General features: G+C 41.0%; 3 protein-coding genes across 4 annotated transcripts; all 3 read right to left on the bottom strand.

Annotated features, from left to right (window-relative positions):
• Positions 1-904: 904 nt before the first annotated feature.
• Positions 905-22,730, bottom strand: LOC145482613 (olfactomedin-like protein 2A). Of its 2 annotated transcripts, XM_081461219.1 has the most exons (7): positions 22,430-22,730; positions 21,103-21,183; positions 18,000-18,098; positions 17,046-17,118; positions 9,419-9,686; positions 2,513-2,760; positions 905-1,588 (listed from the first exon to the last, which is right to left on the bottom strand). In XM_081461219.1, exons 2-7 carry the CDS (start codon positions 21,154-21,156, stop codon positions 1,335-1,337), a joined length of 996 nt encoding a protein of 331 aa, XP_081317345.1. In that variant the 5' UTR covers positions 21,157-21,183; positions 22,430-22,730; the 3' UTR covers positions 905-1,334. The 2 variants fall into 2 exon arrangements, with proteins under 2 accessions (XP_081317345.1, XP_081317344.1); XM_081461218.1 differs by lacking the exon at positions 22,430-22,730 and having other exon boundaries at positions 21,103-21,562.
• Positions 3,586-4,329, bottom strand: LOC145480435 (uncharacterized). The gene has a single exon (XM_081458702.1). The coding sequence runs from the start codon at positions 4,207-4,209 to the stop codon at positions 3,586-3,588; it is 624 nt and encodes a 207-aa protein (XP_081314828.1). The 5' UTR covers positions 4,210-4,329.
• Positions 4,406-8,766, bottom strand: LOC145480434 (uncharacterized). Its single transcript, XM_081458700.1, has 3 exons — positions 5,248-8,766; positions 4,506-5,193; positions 4,406-4,410 (listed from the first exon to the last, which is right to left on the bottom strand). The coding sequence occupies exons 1-3, from the start codon at positions 8,764-8,766 to the stop codon at positions 4,406-4,408; spliced, it is 4,212 nt and encodes a 1,403-aa protein (XP_081314826.1).
• Positions 22,731-23,070: the final 340 nt, after the last annotated feature.

Below are 23,070 nucleotides of genomic sequence, written 5' to 3'. Positions count from 1 at the left end.
CTTTGTCTACTGTTGTCATTTCTTACGCGAAAACCGCTACCTACAAGTCCTACGTAACACTGTAGCGCTAAACTCGTACCTAGCCTTTTTCGCGCTCTTATCATGAGATTTGGCGAATATAAAAGCATTTTAAAAAAAATCATCTCAAGATATATAACTTTTACTTGCTTGCTTCCTTGTTACTTACTTGCTCACCTATTTTATTTAGCAACTATATCAACTTTACACCTAGAGTATTTTAGATCATGGCAAGCAGGTAACAAAAAAAAGTAATTCAAATAAGTAGACTGGAGGGTAATAACAAGCTGTTAAAAAGATAGCTCAGCAGGTCAGTCAAGCAAGGTATCTCAAACGTATGGAAAGTCCACTTTTAAAAAGGCCAAAAAACGAGGCACGTACACATATACATGGCCTAGATAAAATTCGAAAGAATCTATGGCGTAATGGTGCCATAGTATCATAAACTCTATCCTTCCTTTGGACAAAATGAATTGCATGGTTCCGCACGGAGACTCGTTTTGGCACAGAGGATAAAGGTAATGGCCTATTTGATTAATATTGCCAGTTTTTGCTTTCTTTGTGTGCCTTAATACACTCATTTGACCTTTAGAATGATCTGTAAAGTCCGTTGCAAAATTATGGCAACAAATTGAAATTTTAGGATATGTTCTCGACGTGTTAGATTTTCCTGCCTTCCCCTTTACCTTCTTCAATCGTCTCGGGCTAAGCCAACTCCCTCCCAATCAATTTCTAAGAGCACAATTTAACTCCCAACAGTCTGTGAGAGTCAATGTTTCAAATAACAAAACTGTTGGCATTATGATCTTTTACAAAAAAAAGTCATCCGTGTGTTTATTACTTACAGATTCACTAATGTACAGCCAACTGATTTATTTTTCACATTTTATTTTAGCGGTAAGCACTAACTGCAGTTTTACCTGTACCAAAACTTTCATCTTTTGATTCAAACTTAGGCCAGTTTTTCCTTCGGGTTCGTCAGCAACTACATTTACAATTTACACTTTTTCTGGCGATCAGAGACAGTTCTTAATAAAAGATCTGGTTCTCATTAAAATCACTCAATGTATTTTGCATTTTTATCTGAATAGCAATCTGATACGAACAGAACAAACGGTCTGACTCGAAAAGCCAGTTGAGATCGCAGACGGGTTTTCAGTACGTGAAATGAGTAAAAGGTGTTACTTAATTTGTAAGACTGAAATGCAGAAGTCTAAAAATGTGCAAATTGTTTGCGCGTGTCTTTTACAAAAAAGCAAAGCAATCAGCAAGTTTGACATTTATCACTTGCTTTTAGATTCGTGTCTTCCACGAATCTAATGTTCCTCAAAAGTAAGAGAGTAAGTAACTTGGCGCCTGCGGTCCCAAGCGTACAGCACTTTTTCTCTGGGGTTGTAATCCACCATGGAGTTGTACCGATACTGGTTTGTAAATGGTATGTTGGGGTTCCACTGTGTTCCTGTCTTGGTGTCGTAAGCAAAGTTGATGGTAGTGGGATTGTTCTTATAGTCGTCGATACAGTAGATCACTCCACAGACCACAAAAGCATTGCCCATCGAGCTCATTGGTTCTATACAAAACCAAAACAGAGAAAGGCACTGGCTTAGTCGGATGCAGTCGTTGTCTTTGTGAAAAACAGCTTTGAGACGCTCTTTATTACATAAACTGCACTTTTTTAAATAAGGATTTTACAACTGATTGCCACATTTAAAATATACCATAATTCTGCGTGTAAAGTTATAGATGACCCCATGATTGCTACAGTCTTTGTCTTGTTGAGATTTTTCGCTTTTAAGGGGAAGCTCGCCATAATGTTCTGTGTGCATATTGCGCACGCAATTTACGTTGCTACTTTATGTATTGAGCGTGCGTGCAAATTAAGAAACGGTACCATTTCTTAAAATGCTGGTGGCCTGAGCGATAACTTTGCACGGAGCTGAGCTTTTAACGTTGACGCATGCCTGGTGACGTCGGTGGTTCTGTGAATAAATCATCAGTTTTAATGATTACAGCCGTCTTCGCAAAAAACAAAAAAATAAGTTGTTTTGTAACATGTGCACGAGGAGGACAGATCAAAAATCTATTATATGCCGCCATGCTCTTTCGTGAATATCGAGTTAAAACCCGGAGAGAGATACCATGCATGTTTCTGCACATTCGTGCAGGGCCATAAATAGTAACAGGCAAACGAAGGTGCTTGCCTCAGTCATTTTTTCATTTTTGTTGTTTTAATAGTCATCATAAACACTCTAAATACCTAGAAAGAGAGTTTAACCATGTACATTGCTCGGTACATTTTTTTTCTTGGACATTGCGTTAGTCAAATTTGGTCTGGCTACGGCCCTGTCGTGTATTTATAGAAGAAGATCAATCCAAGTTATCGCACTACCACAACGGCGTTATCTGGGAAACTGAGGAGGTGTCATCCCGATCCTAGTATAAGTCCTGGTTGATGGCGGTCAAATTTTAAGTGGTTGATATAGTATGTGCTTACCTGTGTTCAGTGACCAAGTCTGAGTGATGACGTTTTCGTAAACATCAATTTTGTGAGCGTTCAGTTTCCGGCTGTTTGCAGTACTGCCCCATAATACCCACAATCCCTGCTCGTCAACTGCCAGGTCCATCGAACTGTATCCGCCCCACCGGTAGTAGTTTTTGCCTGGTGTGAAAGAGTTCACGGTGATTGTGGCCTCGATGAGCTCTGTGCGCAGACTGTACTTGTCGATATAGGCCGAATTTTCTCTGTCACGCCAAAACAAAACAAGCAAGTAAGAAAGAAATAAAGAAAGAAAGAGGCAAAAAGAGAGAGAAAGAGAAAGAGTGAAAGAAACCAAAATCTGAAACTTTCTACATGATAAGAAAATTTAGTAATTTCAATAGTCTGTTTGCAAATCTGTTTAAGTAGTTTTGCATAGCACCTGACAGCTTTCATTGGTTCCGTAAACCAAGCAGACAATCTAATTGGGCTACGCCAATCGTATAATTTATTCCAGGATTCAAGATTATTCGATCTAAAGAGGTAATACAAAATTCCATTGAGAAACCAAACAGACGATCGGAATATAAACGCAAACCTAAGTTACATTGTTTTAAGCCTGAGTTACAGTACTAAACTTACTTCTTTGACGATGTCCAATCAGATTGTTTTGCGGTTTGTCCAGGTCAGGCAACAGATAAACAGATTTGAAAACAGCAGAAAACGGGTCAGCGAAACAGGTCAGCAACGAAGGCGTTCACAGTGAAAATATCTGCGACAGAAAACTAACTTATCCAAGCTCAAAGGTCAATTGACTGTATCGGTTACGCGGCTAAATGTCAATCAAAAGGTATTTACGAAATCAAACGTCAATCAAATGCTAATTGTTCATATATTAACGGAACATTCTCCGCCCCGATAAGGGCGTAGTCCTTATCTTATCAGCTGTTCGTTCAGTCGTCACCTTCTACAGGGTGAATGACTGCAATCTTTGTAACTGGACGGCTGTACTCTCCTGTGGCTGTTCTGACTTTAACATTACGAACTCGTCCATCTGGTCCAGGATAAACTTCGATTATTCGGCCCACTGCTCACTTGCCTCTTACTGCATTTTGCTCAGCCACTGTTACTATGTCATTAACTTGTACGTTTCGCTTCTCCACGTGCCACTTCTTTCTCGGTACTAGGACAGGAAATACGTCCCTAGTCCAACACTTCCAGAACGAGTCGACAATTTTTTGCACGAACTCCACTCGTCTGCGTGGGTTTCTTGTGTCTTTGAACGGACCTTGTGGTACTTCTGGTGTTGCTCTTCCAAGGAGCATGTCGTTCGGACACAGGTAGGCTCCGTCATCTGGATCAGTGGGAATGCGACCGATGGGGCGTTGATTCACTAAGTTTGCAACTTCTAAAAGACAGGTGTACAGCTCAAAAGGCGTTAGAAGCTGCTCGCCAATTGCTATCTTAAGTGATTTTTTACAGCTCTTTACAAGGGCTTCTGCACATCCATTTTGGTGTGGCGCAGCTGGTGTAGTGAAGATCCACTGAATTTTCTTTTCCCCGCAGAACTCACGTAATTGATTGGCATCTAGACCTTCCACCATCTCTCTCAGTTCGTTAGCAGCACCAACCATCTGTGAACCGTTATCGCTTAGCATTACTGCCGGGTAGCCTCTGATTGAAAAGAATCTTCTTAGGACGTGCATAAACTCCATTGTAGTTAGGTCAACTGCTAATTCCAGATGGACAGCTCTTGTGTTTAAACAGGTAAAGATGACGCCATAGTGCTTAGCCGTCTTGTTTCTCCCGATTCTTACGCTGTAAGGACCAAAGTAATCGCAGACGGTATAGTGGAACGGAGGCGTGTTTGGTGCTAAGCGGAGAACAGGGAGGTCTGCCATAAGTTGCGTTTCAGCCTTGTGTGCCAATTCACGGCAGAATGCACACTTGAATTTCACAGATTTGCTTAACTTGTTCGCCTTCAAGATCCAAAACTTTCTCCTGGTCTTGCCTGTCGTAGCTGCCACCCCGGTGTGTCCGTGCTGATGGGCGTGTCTTGTTACCAGCAAAGAGATCCAGTGGTCACTTGGAAGAAGGGCGGGGTGTCTTGTCTCATATGACACGATAGCTTCGTCCACTCTTCCTCCAACTCTTATTACTCCGTTTTCATCTTTGAACGGGCTGAGAGATTTGAAATCACCTCTTTCTTGGCGGCTGTGCAAGGTTGACTGTGCTTGCTTTATCCAGTAAATCTCTGCTTGCTGAAGCTCTTCAGGGGCCAGCGGTCCTTCCTTTCCGTCTTGATCGTATTTTCTCAGTCGTATTTTCACCGCTAGTCTGCGTATACGTGCCGTCACGCGGATTAGTTTTCTCCAGCTGGAGAACTTGGACGGATCGATCGCATCTTTAGCTTTCTGCGTTGCAGCTGCGGTCAGTATCCGTGCTTGTCGACGTTCCATGTCTTCATCTGAGCCTGGCGAAGCGATCTTAATCGGCCACCGACCTTCTGGTACGTACAAGAACTCCGGGCCATTCATCCATCTGCCCTGCAGTTCATCAACAGAGATCCCTCGTGACAGGTCGTCAGCTACATTATCCTCACTGGGGATGTGCTTCCACTGGCTTGGATCTGAGTTACTCTGAATTTCTCCCACTCTGGAGGATACGAACGGTTTGAAGCTGCGAGACGGACTTTGAATCTAGGCCAAGGTGATAGTGCTGTCGGTGAAGAACTTAACATCTTGAAACTGTACCCTAGTTTCCTCCTGAATGGTTTTGGCTAGGCGGGTTGCGAGAACGGCTGCCTGTAGCTCCAAGCGCGGGATCGTGAGCTGTTTCAGCGGTGCTACTCGGGACTTCGCTGCGATGAACTTGACTGAGTAAGTGTCATCCTTTCTTTGGCGTAGGTAGGCGCATGCTTCGAATGCGTCTTGCGATGCGTCAGCGAAAACACACAGCATTGGCGGATCCACGGCTTTGTCTGCAGTTAAACATCTTTCGAAGGACACATTGTCCAACTCTTTCATTTCTTTGAACAAAGAGATCCACTGATCCTGAACTGCGACTGGTACCTCATCGTCCCAGTCTAATCCCAACTGCCACAGTTTTTGCAGCCCTATCTTCGCCCTGATTATGAATGCTGCAGCGAATCCAATCGGATCGTAAATTCGAGCCACCTGGCTTAAGATCATTCTCTTCGTCATCTTCGAAGGCACAGGGTTTGGTCTGTCGTCTAGCTTTAGCAACTCTGTCCTCACTCGGAAGTAGAACTCGTCTGTTCGAAAGTTCCACAGGGTTCCCAGGACTTTCTCCTCGTTTCCTTGAAATAGATTCATCTCCTTCTCTGTGTCACTGTTTTCTTTCTCTTCAAGCATCTCGTTGGAAATCCATCCTTTAACTTTGAATCCTCCAGTCTTCAAGACCTTGTCAATATCTGTCGTTAATTTTCGGGCTTCATGTACTGTGTCTACAGAATCGCAGATGTCATCCATGTACACGTTGTTTGTGAGGACTTCAGCTACTTCTGGGTAGTCTACCTTGTTCTCTTGAGCTGTTTTCCTCAGGGCTATTTGCGCCATAGCGGGTGCAGGCTTGTCCCCAAATGTGAGAACAGTTTTGAGGTAGATGTCAGGATCTCTGTCCGTTTCCATGTTTCTCCATAGAAAGCGATGCACATGTTGATCCCTCTCGGGAATTAGGATCCTATGATACATCTTGGAGATGTCTCCCATAACTGCGACTTTCTTCTCTCTGAATCGTAAGACAACTCCAAATATGCCGTTTAAAAGATCGGGACCTTTCTTCCAGTAATCATTCAGAGTATGTCCTTGAAATACAGAAGATGAATTGAAAACAATTCGAACTGGAGTGCTCTTCTTGTCTGGCCTCAGCACGGCGTGATGAGGAATGTAGTGAACAGGTCCTTGATACGCGTTTTGTTCTTCCTTGGACAGCTTTCGCGCAAACTTCATGCTTTCCATTTCTTCCATCTCTTTGCAGTAGGCTTCGACTTGTTCAGGATTTCTTTTCAGGCGTCGTTCTGTTGACTCTAGGCGTTTCATTGCCAAATCTTTGTTGTCTGGGAGCAGGGTGGGGTCCTTTCTCCAGGGGTATGGAATCATCCATTGACTTCCAATTTTGATACATGTTTCCTCTATTAGCTTAGCTTCTTCTCTTTCTGTTTCAGACAGTTTGTCTGCATCGCAGACACAGGGTTTCACGGCCACACCCATAGTCTCTGTTGTCCAGAAGTCAGTTAAGTCTATTGGTGAGGCGTACTTGACGTGTAATATGCTGGTTATGTCACAGATCTGCTGTGGTTTTCCTCCAAAAACTACCCATCCAAGTGGCGACTTGCGAGCTAGTAAATGGTCCACTTGTCTCGTTTCACCAGCATGCATATGTGCGTGATCAATACCGATTAGCAGGTCCACATGTCCCTTGCCGCGGCGAAATCTCGTGTTAGGCAGGCCAAGAAGCTCCGGTAAGTGCGAAGTTTTCACTGTTGGGATTTCATCACTGATGCTCTGAATGCCGATTGCTTTAACGGTAAAACGCTTGCCGGTGTCTATGCAGGTTAGCTGAATTTTGTATTCTTTGGTTTTCATTGACCCTTCCTCCCCGCCAACTTTAGTAATTGTTATGGAAACATCCTTTCCCTTCAAGCCGAGAGTTTCTGCGGTATCCTGACGAATAAGGCTTACTTGAGCGCCAGAGTCAAGAAGAACATTTCCACATTTAAATAGGCCGTTAGCGCTGCCGATGTTTGCGGAGAGTACAGGGAGAATAGCTTCTTTCGTATTGACTGATGTAGCGACGCTAATCTTGACAGTATTGCTCTTATGAAGCAGCTGATGGTGATGTTGTGGACACCGCATTCCATTCTCCAGCTTTGCGCACTGTTGTTTACGCCTGCAGTTATCTACAGTGTGTCCCCTTCCGGCCCTCTTCAAACAGCTGAAGCACAGGTGATTTGCCTTTGCAGTTGCGATACGGTCATCAATGCTGAGAGCTGTAAACTTCGGGCATTGATCGGGCCAGTGGGATGAAGTTTTGCACAGCCAACATTTGTGCCAGACAGGTTTGCCGTCATTAGATGTGTAGTGATTCACGTGGCGTCTTCCAGATGAGCCCACTCTGATAGGAGCTGTGGCACGCATTCGTGACTTCATTTCCACGTTCATCCAGTTCATCAACGCTTCCAGGGTAGCAGGCTTCTTTTCTCTCTCCAGATCTCTCGCCCAGACCTTTCTGTCGTCAGAGCACATCTTTTGTTCGATAATGGAAAGCATATGGCTGTTGTCCATATCACTAGGAAGACCAACTTCTTTCAGGGTATTATAACATCTCTTGACTAGATGTACCAGGTCGCAAAATCGCGCATCTTCCCCTTCCTGCAAGGCTTTAAATTGGACAATATCCTGGGTCACAGTGTCTGACACAAATCTCGGGTCGCCATAGATCGAGTCCAGATATTCCCAGGCGGCGTCATAATCACTTCCGATACCTTTGATCAGTTCTAGTGGCTTATCTCTCAGACATGTACGCAGGAGCGTTATTGCATCTCTCTTTGTGTATTTTGCTTCTATTGCGTGTTTGAAGTCAGAGCGGAAAATTGCATAATCTCTTACATTCCCAGCGAAAACAGGTAGTTTTGGTTTTTCGAGCTTAAACGTGCACGCGCCAGCTTGACCTTTATCACTAGTGGTTCCTTTGTTTATTGCGGGATTTTGCTTGTCATCGGCCTTTTGAACACTGTTAATTTCTTTATCTGAAGTGCCTTCAACTTTTCCGGCGTTAATTTCTGGGGGTGTTTGGCTAATTGGTTGAATATTTGTCATTCCAGGGGTGTGGCTAGGTGTTGGAGGCTGCATATTTGGAATTCCTTCATTACCCGGTACTTCATCGGTTAAAGCGCTCTCCTTTCCTTTACTTAAATCACCATTCTCAGCTAAATCTTTCGAACCACACTGCTCAACACTTTCAATGAACATTTTCGCGTCTACTTCTAGCCTCATGAAAATTTCTTGGCATTCAGAGAGCCATTTTTCTTCAGTTTCATACGCTTCATCATCTTCGATGTGCTTGGCATAATCCTCATGCTTAGCCACTAAGTTCTCATACGCTCCCTGAAGCTTAATTATGGCTTGTCTTACCTCATTCGGAGGCCTTTTGTACTCAACTGCATGTACCAACGCTTTTCCAACTCGTGTAAAGTTCGATTTGGTAGTACGTCGGTCGGTCTTGGCTTGTTTTACCGCCGCTTCATCCATGACCGAGTGCGTTTCTGTGGATCAGCGCAGGGGTTTTCTTCATCCAGCCAAGAAATCGAATGAAATGGTTCCGTAAACCAAGCAGACAATCTAATTGGGCTACGCCAATCGTATAATTTATTCCAGGATTCAAGATTATTCGATCTAAAGAGGTAATACAAAATTCCATTGAGAAACCAAACAGACGATCGGAATATAAACGCAAACCTAAGTTACATTGTTTTAAGCCTGAGTTACAGTACTAAACTTACTTCTTTGACGATGTCCAATCAGATTGTTTTGCGGTTTGTCCAGGTCAGGCAACAGATAAACAGATTTGAAAACAGCAGAAAACGGGTCAGCAAAACAGGTCAGCAACGAAGGCGTTCACAGTGAAAATATCTGCGACAGAAAACTAACTTATCCAAGCTCAAAGGTCAATTGACTGTATCGGTTACGCGGCTAAATGTCAATCAAAAGGTATTTACGAAATCAAACGTCAATCAAATGCTAATTGTTCATATATTAACGGAACATTCATATGTGGAAATATTGATAGCTGCGCGACTACTATAACTGACTAAAGTGACGTGATAAGTATTATGGTTTAAATAAGAAAGATCAGAAAACCTACCTTCATGAAACGTTATGTGCAGGACACTGAAAATATTACCTGTTGTAGTAGAGATATGGTCCATATACCACTGCTCCAGTTCCGTGCCATTTATAAGGCAGTTTGTACGTCTTACGAGCCATGCCTGCTTTGAACTTGTCCATGTTTTCAAATTCTTCAACGACATTTCTCTCGCTTTGTCCCTCCATAACAAATATGGTTTCAGTACCCATGATTCCCAGGGGGTCTGTCATCCAGGCTCCTTCTGTGTAGTATCGAGCATTGTGAGTGACAGGTTTACCAACAGACTTGATATTAGTGCAGCTGTCTGCAAGAAATCAATAAGTAAAGACAAATCTCATTTGATTTCTATGCTACCACATAAGAACAAACTACCTAAAACCTGACACCTGAGAACTGATTCAGTTGGAAAAGGGGAAACAACCTTATAACGAAGAGTTTAATTAAAATGAAAATGAAATTATTGCATGATTCCCTTTAAACGTAAGAGGAGAGGAAGTCATTAATATTGAGCATTTGTATCCTGCGCATATGTGTATTTAAAAACCGAAGCTTTGACAGCGTCTGCAATAGATTAAATGGATTTCTCATGTTTACGCTTGTGTACGAGTCTACGTAAAGCCTCTCTACACGGAAAATTATAGTGAAAAAATCTTCGTTCTAAATGACATCATCGGATATGCAACAATCCTCTTTTGTTTATGACATCAAGAGATTATCAAGGTAAGAGAGTGAATCCCCCATATAGGTCCTCTAACTAAGGTAATCCTCTTAAGTTATTTTTAGACTTGGTACCCAGATCTTCCGAGGATGCTACTCGCGCGATATGCGGACAGCCGACGCGACTTTCTCGAAACTACCTGAGACGAAATGGCGGGAACGTCAATTTATATGTTTTGATTTCGTTTCACAAGAAAGATGTATTCTGCACTCTCAGCCGTCTTTTTGTTTGGCCGGGCTTTCGTTTGTTTTCATCCTCGGAGACCCAGGGGCTACTAGCCCGGACGAAGTGATATTTTCGGGCAAGAAAGCGCGTGCACTGTAATTAGCAGTAATTAGTCTATCGTTCCCACGTTCGGTCGACATAGATGCGTGGCCCGTGCAAGGTTGATTCGCGCATCGTGCAAAAGTTTCAGAAGTTGTTCAACGATCGAGGAGAAATGATAAGTCAGGCTTGTGCACTCGACTAGGTTTCCCCGCAACCAAAAACGAGAATCTTCCCGTTGTATGGGCCAAGCAGGTCGATCGATGAAGAAAACCACTTCGTGTAAGAAGGCGACAGAGTTACCCGGCTGGACCTCCTCGCTTATTGGCCAGAAGAATAATTTTCTGGCCAATCAGCGGGACAGAATTCGACCACTTCTGGAACTGGTTCGGTAAGAATAAGTTCCCAGGGGCTCTTCAGCTCTTGAAGTAAACTTCCGCCCGAAAATATCGCTCCGTCCCGGCTAGTAGTAGTAGCTGTAGTCACGGCGCCACAATTTTGTTTTGTTTTCGCGTTTTTTGTCCATTGTTTTCCGTTTTTCATTATTCCGTGTATATTTGTCGTTGTAGTTAGTTTCGCCAGTTATTTTCGGTCACGTAACGTTTCATATTTTCGTGTACATTTTATGACCCGTTGTTTCTATTGTTTGGTATAGCTTCTTCTGCCGTTAGTTTTCTAGTTGCCGTTGTCATTATGTTTTAGTCGTCGAGGTCGCCACACAAATCCTGTAAGTTTCGTTATTTTCCGTCTTTTTTGCCTGTTTTATTTGTATTTCGTTTTGGTTTCCTGCTCTGTATATTTAGCTTGTTTATGTGCGTTTGTGTTCAGCGAATCGCTCGTAAAAGTGCGGATGTCTTAGTTGTGTGGATTTCGATTACAGTAGTCCCTGGGTCTCCGAGGATGGTTTGTTTTGTGTTCGTTTGGCTGTTCATTATTTGGCTGTTTATTCGGTTTTTAACGGCAACGGCAACGAATACAATGGCCGTGTAAGCGTGCGTTATAATCCTTTGTTCATTTCTTTGCCGTTGTTTACAAAAGGTCACAAAACAACGTAAAATAGCCACATTCTGCATATTCGAGAGAACGTGAACTTACTACGGCCAAGTTTTCAAATATCTTTTTCTAATTTTGACGCTGTCTTACATATTTTGTTTGGGATATTTCTGACAGTATAGACAAAATGAATGAATCTAAATTCTCGCGAGATTCGTAGGATGAATATTAAGTCTTTTTAATCGATGTTGCCTTTGGCGTTGTTTTCGTTGCTGCTTAAACTGCTTTTGCTACTTGGGCAGCGAGCGTCTTCCTGCACTTTCGACCGTCTGTTTGTTCGGTTGCCTAGCTTGTGTTTGGGCGTTTGTTTGCTTTGCACTCGTTCGTCTTAACATTTCTCTGCCGTTCATTCAGTTGTTATTGTTTGTGCAGGGGACATCCGTCTCTTATTTAAACTCCTATCAAAGTTTCGAAATGTGTTAAAACATACCGAGAACCGAAGCTCCCATGCTTGTAATCCAAATATCAAAGAAGACATCCCCACAGCGTTGGAGGTTTTCCTTTGCTTCGAAACGAAACGAAACATAAACGCAACCTCCACGAAAACACCCACGCAACGCGCGTGTAATATCCGCAGAAGAACTGGGTACAATGTCTAAAAATAACTTAAGGTGGCTGGTACCGGTTTTCTCGCACGGGGAGTAGATCAGCATCGTGCGTCACGCTTAAGTAACACGCACGATAGAGGCGCGAGATTTAAAACCCGAAAGACTAAAACAAATATGGCGGCGCGCGGCTTTTTTCGTGCAAGGTCACTTTTGTCATGTTGGAGACAAAATTCGCATATAAAGGAGGCTTTACCTGCTAGAACAACTTCAGTCAATTCTGTGTATCTAAGAAAAATAGTTTCGGGAGTTCAATTTTTCTCAAATTTCAAAGGCAACTCGATCGATCGTGACAGCCACCGGGAGCGTATAAAAGACTCGAAAAACATAGCAAATCTACCTTTAACGACAACTACAACTGTAAATGATGTTTTAGCAGCAAACAAAACAAAACGTCTGTTCGGAGCCCGCTCGCCCGCGCGGGCACACGAAGCAGTCAGTGGTAGTCAAAACAGCTCATGAGCAACTGCTGATCTTATAAAGTCTGGCTTTTTGAATGCGTGTCTACGCGCGTGGGAATAACGGAACTCGCGAAGGCTTTTACATGAAAACAAGCCGGGTGACCCCTTCTTTTTATTGTTTTAATATAATATTATTATTGAGAGGAAACGTCAGAAAAAAATTAGAAAACTCTACGGAAGAAAATTTTCACTTTGTGCAAATTGTGGTTTCTCCAAGTTTACAAGAAATCGGCTCCGTAAAATTAGTTTAAAATTGTTGTGAATTTTCCTTTTCAGATGCCAAAAGCTATTGTTTAAAGTAAACTCGGGGTCACCTGTTTTTTTTAGTTATTAGTGACATAAGCGAAAAATCAGGTCTGGAAAATGCTTTTGGAACGTTGCCATGGTAACTGCTGACGACAAAATAACAGCTGTTTTAGGTCAAGTATAAATTATATAATCTAAACCTACAAAAATATTACAATGGCCCTGGTCTGCCTTTTTGTTCTATTCTTACAAAGTTATGAGCCGTCAAAAACCTGAAAACTGGTACGAGCCACCTTAAGAGGGATTACCTTAGTTAGGGGACCTATATGGGGGATTCACTCTCTTACGTTGATAATCTCTTGATGTCATCCAGCATGGCAGTCACGCTTGAATCTCTTGGGTTTGGTCAGGAGCCATAATCAGGGACGGAGACCGTAAGTCTCGGGATTCGCGCGCACCTGTGATATGGGACAATTTTTCTATTTTTAGAACAAAGTGCGCCATCCTGACGTCATATATCGACGCGGATTCACGCACATGTCGGGGGCTCTCGCGTGGATGTTGTCACGTTGCGTGATCAAGTGGTGAGAGTTGAGAGATTCTCTTGCGTATTTTTCACAGCGATGACAGGGAATAAGGCAGGGAATTCGAACCAGGGCGCTTATATGTAGTTTTATGCTCTGAGCTAACGGAAAAGGTGGGTTTTTCAGGGTCGAAAACAAGACTTCAATCTCGCGCTGGGAATGAATAATAAGATCTGCTCGCGCTTGTTGTAAGCTTAGGCGTATGATTTTGCGTTTGTTCTGACTTAAGAATATAGCGAGAAAACTCTCTACTCTGGTATCGAGTTAATTTGTGAGTTTCTCAGACAATGCGTTTTGATGGTTTCTTATTGTTTCTGCTTGTTTGGTGAGTTTGCAAAAGTTTTTGACGCGTACAATTAGCTCATTTGCATAGTGCAACTCGTGCACCGTCGAGTCCGAGTCGGTGTTTTCAATTGTCAACAAATCTTGACAAAGATTTCTTTCGTTATCTTTTGTGCTGAGATGTTGTAACAAATTTCACGAACGCAAAAAAGGCTACTAACATCATGTAAGTTCCTTCAACATAAACATAGTGAAGTTTTACACTACGAAAATGAAAATAGACAAGGAGTTTTGATAACTCGATCAACAAAATCGAAATCGTTATTCCAAGTTGATTAAAGAAAGCGTCATCGTAACTTTGCTGATTATCTCTGCTTTATTCCCATATTTTCAGCTTAGCTTTTAATATGTTATCAAACATTTATCAATCTAAAACATATTTAAAAACTATAGAGTTATTGTTTGAGTTCGATGTACGCTTTCACACGAAAGTGCGGCGGAAGTACAATTTGTCATGTTTACTGACTGTACAAAACACGCATCGGCGGGCGCTCTCATTTATCGACAACAGAGAATTTACTGGATTTTTACACGAATAAAACTGAGCAGTATCTACGGACGTAAAGTTATTGGGCCTTGATGAAACAGCAAGCGTTGCTTACAATTCAAGCGAAACTCAAACTAGCAATTATGTTGTTTTACTCTTCGGTCGCTATAGACTGACAAATTCCTCGCAAGCGTGTGGCAAGAGGAGCTAGGAAACTATGAAGTCTTGAAGCTCTGCTATATCTAAATATATCCAGCTAGATTTTTGCTGTGTAATGGAAAAGCTGTTAATCTTCAACATATGTGAAATTTAAAGTGGGGTAATGTACAGCTCGTGTAAAAGAAGCATCCGTCGGAACACAACTTGGTCAGCGATATATATATAAGCTTAAAGCGGAACATACCTAAATTCGACACTGTCTTACTTCACTCAAACTGGAGCAGCTTACGACGAACATACTTAAGCAAAATTCCAACAGACGTAAACGCGTTGAGTTGTGGGCCAAAAACATGAAAAATTTCGGGAATTTCGGACGCCATTTCCACCGCGCGACATCCGCAAAAATCCTCGCAGCATGTACGCGCGTGTGCCGCAGGCGATGGCGCAATTTGTTCTAAAAATAGAATTATTGTCCCATATCATAGGGACAACCCCAATACTTGAAATGGCGCGCGCTTACGGTCTCCGTCCCCGATTATGGCTCCTGGTTTGGTTTAAAGCCATCAAAAGAGAGAGGAGGGCGCCAGGCGGTTCTGCTGTTGTTGTCTTAACTGTCTTTTATCTCCAACTCACTCACTAGCATTCCATTAACAGGGGAGTAGAAATACTCCTAGTCGCTTTATGCTACAGAAACCAGGATAAGCGCCGGCCTGATGGACCACCCTTTGGTTCGTAAGCAGACTTTACCTCACCTGCCACTCCCCAAATATTTAATGTACTGAGAACTGCCAGTTCAATTTCTCTTCACCTAAATTTTCCCAGGGGTTGGTTCCATTCATCCAAATGTAAAGAAAACGAAAAATGACGGACATCTTTCCATAGTGAGATTTTGCAAAAAAGGAAAGTAAGGATAAATAGCAGAGCTGATCTTTCCAACATGAGTGCAAAGAAGCAACAACGTTAAGGGTAAAAAGGTATATAATTTTTCACGTTGTCATTGTAAGATAGTTTTGTGCTGGTATGTAGATTCGTTGGTATGCAGGTTACGTAATTATGCTAGGAAGTTAATATTTAAAAAGTTTGTCCGTTAGAAGTTGTCACTTCGACGGTATCTCCGCTTTTGATCAGTTCATTTTGGAAATTTTGTTTTAGTAAATTTCCGTGTTTTTGTTTACTACGTTTATTGTGTTAATAACTATCCTAGGGCAATTTATGTCTGATCAATAAACGAGATGCCCCCTCCTATATGTCTGATGTTTTCTTACTTATACTAAGTTAGAAATTATTTTGTTTTCGTTTCACTGCAGAGTGATTAGACAACAAAAAGTCTGCGTACGAGTTAAGTGGCTCCTCACGCCAGTGCTTATCTCCGGTTTACATACATACATACTACATACATACATACTTTATTTGAAATAGGTTAAATTAAAGGCAGCCAGAGGCTGATGTGGACCTATATTTAATCTACAAGTAATATAATATAAAAATTATGCTAATAACGATCTAAATACAATTATCAATTAAATGTAGTGAAAATTACTAAATTAAAAATATGTATAATCTTGATTCTTATGTGAGACCATGCATGCTTCTTTCAGAAAGCTAATGTTTTTGATGAAAAATTTATGGCGACGCTGTTTTAAAAGGTTCTTGAAGTTCTTTAAGGAGGTGGACTGTTTAAGAGCGGTTGGAGTTAGTTCCCATGCTATTGGGCCTCTATATCTTAAGGAATTTCTACCAATGTCCAAGTTGAATCTATGTAGTACAAAGTGATTACTATTTCTAAGATTATAGTATGGGTTAGCAATACTAAAGAGGTTTGTTATTTTATCTGGGGTAATGTTACAATTTACTTTGTACATTAGGGTGAGTAGTTTCTTTTTATATTGATTTGATAGTGGCTCCCATCCAGTTGTTTTTAGGGCGCCTTGATCTGATATGTCCCGTGGTAGACTGTGGATGAGTTTAGCTGCCCTTGCATGAATGTGTTCAAGCTCGTTCATTAGAGATGGTGTGCTAGTGCCCCAAACTAAGCTACAATAAGTGATAGTAGGGACAATGCTGCTGAAGTAAATTGTTTCTAGTGTGCTTGTTGGTAGGTATTTAAATCTTTTAAACTGTCTTACTTTCTTTCGAAAAGATTTTCAGTAGATTTTCAGTAGCATGCATGAAGCGACTAGGAGTATTTCTACTCCCCTCCCCTCTACCGCCCTGGATGGGATGCTTGTCCATCGCAGGGTTACTCTCCAGCATAAAATTCGTCAGTACTCATTTATACACCAGCTGGGTAGAGAGAGGCACTGTGAGAGTACAGTGACTTGCTCAGTGTCCCCTGCCACGGTTCGAACCTGGAATTCAGTTTGTTTTGTTTTTTTTTTTTTGTTCTTGCTTTCATGTTTGTCACGTAACCTTCTCAGGAAAGTTACGTGCCTATTTATTCATACTAGAATGCAAATTCTGTATCGATATCCACATCTTGATATTTAAGTTTTTCTCGCTAGTTTCCTCTTGGAAACTATCGATTGCCTTTCGCGTCAAAGATTTACTTTACTAATCGGTTTTTTGTGTATTTTTGTACTTGTATTTTTTTCCTGTTCATGCATTTCAGTCGCAACACACAATCAGTCACATATCTATGTACACACATGTACACATTTCTCGGTTACGGGTTTGAGAATCTCCTCGCCTTTTTGTGCGAGTCTACCGGGCCGACTGATTTGATGTAAATGTGGTTGTTAGCAAACCTCTCTGTAGGATATGAACACTCTCCTTAGCCTTGTTCAGGTCAGCTTGTTCGTTGACGATCATTTTGAGCACCTACAAAAATATGAAATAAACATGGAAACGATATCAGTATTGAATAAAATTAGATTAAAATAACTTAGCGGTTGCAAAACTATATTCGCTCGAAGACTCGCTCGTCCCTATATCGCATTAAAAACTCGTGTGTAAAGACGATATCAGGCTCTTAAAGGAGCTCACTCAGTCACGGTATTTTGAGTTATTTTGACCATGTACAAAATTACCTTTAAATTGAAAGAAATCTGCAAATAATAATTTACTAAGATAGAAAAACACCAAAGAGATAATAATAAACCATAAAGGAACAAGGATGGTTAAGGATGGCCGGAGAAGATTAACACGGATTACAATCGTCGAACGTGAAAAATGTAAGCTAAACTTCTCAAGATGCGCAAGCCATGACGTAGCTCCTTTAAAATGTAACAATCTATATATAGCAGAAACGTTTTTACCAAACAGCCGCGCGATCTACTTCGAGGTCACATGACATCTAGCAATAAATTTGTTTCCCGCCAAAATTTAAAGTCTCCGAGCGGACAACGTTACAAAATCTACGACTTTAGAGGGTAACAGTTCATCGTTGCCTGTGAATGTTGATCAAAAACCACCGTTGTACGTGAATTCGAATTGTTCTAATGCCTTCGCTGTGCGATATAAAACTGATCACTTTATGACTGGTACCTCGATCGGGAAAACAGTTAATTTTGTTTTCCTTGAATTTCTTGAGAAGCATAGAGATTCCAGGGAAACAAAGGAAACTTTTTTCCTCAGGAACAGCTAGTCGGCATTGAGAGTTTAATATCGCATGTACGTGAATCGTCAAATGTTACTTTGTTTGCACCTAAACGGTACGCTTATAAGTTAATTATTCCATAACCTTCGGCAGTTAAACTTACCTGTGTCTTGGCCAACTCAACGGCAAGATCTTGAAGAGAAGAAGCAGCGCGCTTGGTTCGTGTGGCACTTACCAAGGAAGTGCTGAGCACTTCAATCGGCTGAAATTAATATATTCAGTTAGTTACAATCCATGAAGTCACCAAAACTATGCACAAAAAAATATAAGTAGACAATTTGACAGCCGCAAAGAGAGCAAAAACAGAATGAAGTGTGTTTAATGAATAAGTTTGCTTTCTAGCTGAGCTTAACTGGGTTTTAGAGGAAAGATGGGCATTTGTTCTAAATTGCTTGATTATATAACTAGACATACAATCAAGCCTACTGAGGGTAACTGCGAATCAGAAATCTTTTTCGAAAGCAAACACGCTCATCTTTGTTTTTTGGAGAACCTTTTCCTCTTAATGATTTTCGCGATGTTTGATTTGCTCCCCGGAAACGTTTCTTCCAATCTCCCGTTAACCAATGACAACGACAACGCCAAGGACGACGGCTAGAAAAAAATGGACTTAAATTTTACCTTTGAATTTGGCAATTATCTCGAACTGTTCTGCAAGCCGAGCGGTCTAAAACCCTACTTAAACTAAAGATGTAACGCCAGCAAATAATTCTAGAAGAAAATAGGAAAAATTAGCCGTCGTGGCTCACGTTCTTCAAAATACCCAAAACGTGGTCATTTCACGTTGTTGTTTTGCAGAGGACGGCAAAGAAATGTACAAAGATTTACAACGCACGTGCACAGCTATGGTTTTGCTCATTAAACCTTTTGTTTGACGGCGTTTTTGCTGCCGTTGCCGTCGTGGTTTGCTTAAGCTCCCTATTTATTTGGTGAAACCGCGAACGTTCGTTGCCCCAGCTTGCGCGAGGAAGTGCAACGAAATTGTGGGTAAAGTTTAGATGCAAAATACGCCGAAATCATGTCAATTCTAATAGAATTATGCATAAAGGTTGATAAGAAACCTAAATAAACGTTGAGTGAACTAAACATAATTTCTGTCTCCGGGCGCCTCATGTGGTACAAAAACAAATTCTGCTGAAGAGAAATTATAATATATATTGGACCCTGCACGCACTCTGATTGGTCGAAAACCCATGTTTTATCAGAGTTTATAAAATAACTGAGATACTACGCACGCTCCGATTGGTAAATAGAGTTGCTAAACCCATGTTCTATTTTACCGGTAAACCACGGTTCCCGATCTATGGCAGCTCTACGCGGGAACTAGAGAACTCAAATGAACTAGAAACTAGAATAACAAATGTAATAAACAGTTTTGCCCTTCAATGGCTGAGATGTAAATAACACGAATATCTTTTCAATCAACAGATACATGGAAATTTGCAAGGAAAAAAAGGACCAGAAGTTGGTCGTCATATAAAGCTTTATCTTTTCTCCACGGCAGAAATTTTACGCCGACTCCGGTTACGTTTGAGATTAAAATTAAGGAAGTTTTAATCCCTTTTTTCGGTGCTTTCCACGGTCAGTACGGAGGACGAAGTCAGCTGGGCTTGACTGCAGCTGATCAATTTGGGCTGTCCAAAAAGTAGGAAAAAGATTTCTTTCTATCAGAAATTTTGAGCTTAAACTCAACGCATGCATGCATGCATAACACGATAAATGAATTTGGTTTCCATAAGCTTAGCTTTCAGCAAGACAAAATGATCATGGTCTCTTGCTTTCAAGCAATAGTTTTCATTTAGCAAAATACAGACTCACATGGACTTTATAGCCTTCAGCATAAGTGAAAAAATTCTGAAAAAATTTCGGAAGCAGCGTTTCTGTAACTAACATTTGTTCCATTCGCAAAACTTAAGAAATTTATCGTTAAACACTGCGTTGAATCACTTCGCCAAGCACATGAAGTTTGGACTACTTGCACACTTTTCGCGCAGCCTTTTACTTTCGTGATGACCGATTCCACCTACGAATCCCTGCATTTCTCCGTCAAAATACTTTTGAGTTAATTAATATACTTTTTGCCTTTCACCGATAACCTTTTCCTTTCCTTTCTTAAAACTTTCTTAGCGTGAAATTTTTCATCGCTTTGCTCTGCGGATTTCGTGTCCGGCGCGGAGTCTGTGTTTTCATTCTTTCAGTCGCTTTGATTGGTTTGTCGCGTCATCTCAAAAATTTGATGAGAATAAGCAACTTGATCACGAAAGTACACAATAAATTTTCCTCTCATTGACAGACGTTTTCCATAGTTATTTCATAAAAGCGATAGACCACTCTTTCTATGGGTTTACCGGCGCAATAAACCACTTGGGATGTTGAGAGAACACTCGAAAAGTTTGTAAATCACTCGCCTAAAGGCTCGTGAGTTACAAGCTTTCCTTGTGTTCTCCCAACATCCCAAGTGGTTTATTGCGCCAGTAAACCCATAGTAAGTGTGGTCTATTGCTTAAATGAAACATAGTAAAAGCGTGCTTTATTGTCTTTCACCACATTACCTCTATATCATAAAGCAACTCGAGAAATGTAGAACTATAAAGCAACTCGAGGCTCGTGTTTTCTACATTTCCCTCGTGTTCTCAAATGCCCGTCGTGTTTTATCATGGTGTAATACACGGCTTAAGCTTCTTTATTTGTTAATTAAAATTGTTTTTTTGCTGTAGTTTATCGTTTTCAGCTCGATGTTATTGAGTAGGCTGCTTCACTGCATGATTTGGAAAAACAGACAAAACTTGCTCTTGTTGTTGTTTTATATTTACCATTTATAAATATATTTACAACACATCAATGTATATAAGACAAGGAAGCCTAGGGAAGCCAATAAGGTTTATGTAAAGGACTACATTTAAGACACCTAAGAATTAACAAAAGAATAAAAATGCTGTCATCGGCGCGCAAAATGATCATAATTTAGGATAAAAAGTAGTTAAGCAAAACTAAATGGGCAGAAGCAAAGGAAGGAAAAAAAAAAAGAGAAAAAGCACACAAGCACACTAAGAGAAGTAAAATATTCTATTAATTAACATTGTAACGGTGCGGAAGTTACATTTCTAGGACGTGACGTACTCATTCAAGCAATCTACATTGAGATATATTCTTATCGCGAATAAGTACTTTTCAGCTCAAGTGACTAAAAAAAATTCAAAACTTACCAGCAAAAGAGGAAGAAAACAACACAACGGAAGCAGCAGATATCGAAATGCCATCACGTTTGTACAATGACTCTTAAAAATCTGCAAATTAAAAAGCAGATCGAGCAACTGAAAATTAGATGCGCCAACTGTTAATTGAAACTTGAAAAAGAACTGAGAAATACGCCAGGAAAACATTTGGAATGAACGATTTAGTTTTAAACGATCAATAGTGCGTGGTACGTTCAGGTGTATCGTGAGATTTTATCTGCGCGCTTGCCGGGTTTTAGGTCGGTTGTCTTTCGCAAGGCTTCAACGACTAACTCAGTTTGGTCCTTCATAAATAAATGAAATAAATACGTTTCGTTTTAGCGTGTGATCTTCATTTCATTGTCGAACGCGCGAGACCTTTCGCGTTTCGAAGCTTCCGTTGCAGCTTTGAGCTTACCTTTGTTACATTCAGCGCAAACATAATAGACCTCTCTAGGGTTTTTGTTTTTTTTAAGAAACCCAAATCTCTCAACACAACTGGAAATAACACCATAAATTAAGTACAATGGCCAAGTTTGAGAGTCATATCTGCGAAAAAAAAAAAAAACAAAAACAAAAAAAAAACGAAATATGGTTCCTCAAAGTCGGGACGTTCAGTTTTGGATGCTGGGGGCATAAACTTGACCCTTTGAAATATACACGCATCTCAGTGCAAACAAGTTTCCGAGTTCGCGAAGCTTGAACTTTGGAACTTTGCAAGATACGACTGAAATACTTGGCTAGCTGACAAATTTTTGAGCTTTGTTTTTCTTCAGCAGCGTCAAGCAATTTTCGTTACGCGGCTGTCTGAAAAGCTAAAAAACCGTGGATGAAGGGTCTTCAGCGGTGTGTTCATGTTTGCACTAAGTTCAATCGACAAAATATTGACGTTTTCAGTGTACATTGTGCGGAAAATATCTAAAACCTAAAAATATTACCTAGTTTCTAGTATTTAATTTTGTTGAAGTAGTTTCAGTTCATCAAAATTCGAAATCAACACTGAAGATAGATAGAAAGATAATTACGGATATCCAGCAAATACTGTACTGATGGTAATAACGTGTAAACGCTCTCAGAGGTTTTCGTTTCCAAAGTTCTACGCAGTCTAGTAATTAAACGTGTAAATAGTAGTTTACAGATTCGGTCAGGCAAGCTTCATGAAATATACGTTTGCCTTACGGGAAGATGTTAAGAAATCGTGATTTCTTATTTCTTCCTTGTCCAGTACGTTAATAATGTCTGATTTGTTCATCATTGGAGATAACGCTTTGGATATATGGATTTTACATCCCCCTAACTGTTTCTTAAGTAAACTAACCGCTTTTGAAGTTCAAAGAGTTTTCTTCGACGAAGAGCAAGACCGTCAACTTTCCACACAGAGAACAGAGGAGTCCTATTTGACCGTAAGTTCACAGTACAATTGCAGCGCGAATCGATCCGTTGTTGATTCGAATCACTTTACGTGATGCGTTCGTCTTCCGCAACTGTTGAAACCCAGTCCGTAAGATGAAAGCTGCCGGTATCGCTGCCCCTTCAGGTGGGCGACGACAATAATATTTCGGGGTAAGGCAGACGCGTAACACGACAGCAGTTATAAATAACAAAAAAATACCTTAAGTTTGGATGTAGACCGGTTGAATCAGATGTGAGTGTTGCGGTTTTCTTTCATTGAGTGGTTTAACGAGTTCCTTTTAGTATGTATTAAACGTTCGTCCTCACACGCAAACATACGCAAGTCTGGCCTAAAAACGTGTTCAACTCTTAACCTCAGTTAAACGTGTTCAGGCCAGTGGAACTATAAAAAGACAGGATGGTAATGGAAAACCAAAGCAAATGGGTATTACTTTCGACACTCATGTGAAAACTGCTCGCCACTGACACATCACGACATCTTGCTCAACGTCATCCAGTAATTGTTACGGCCGGTAATTGCCGTGTTTCGGTTGAATCCCGAGAGCC

Source organism: Orbicella franksi, chromosome 3 (assembly GCF_964199315.1).
Source record: "Orbicella franksi chromosome 3, jaOrbFran1.1, whole genome shotgun sequence".
Classification (NCBI taxonomy): Eukaryota; Metazoa; Cnidaria; class Anthozoa; order Scleractinia; family Merulinidae; genus Orbicella; species Orbicella franksi.
The sequence above is the reverse complement of the archived record's forward strand: the minus strand, read 5'-3'. Positions and strand labels throughout refer to the sequence as shown.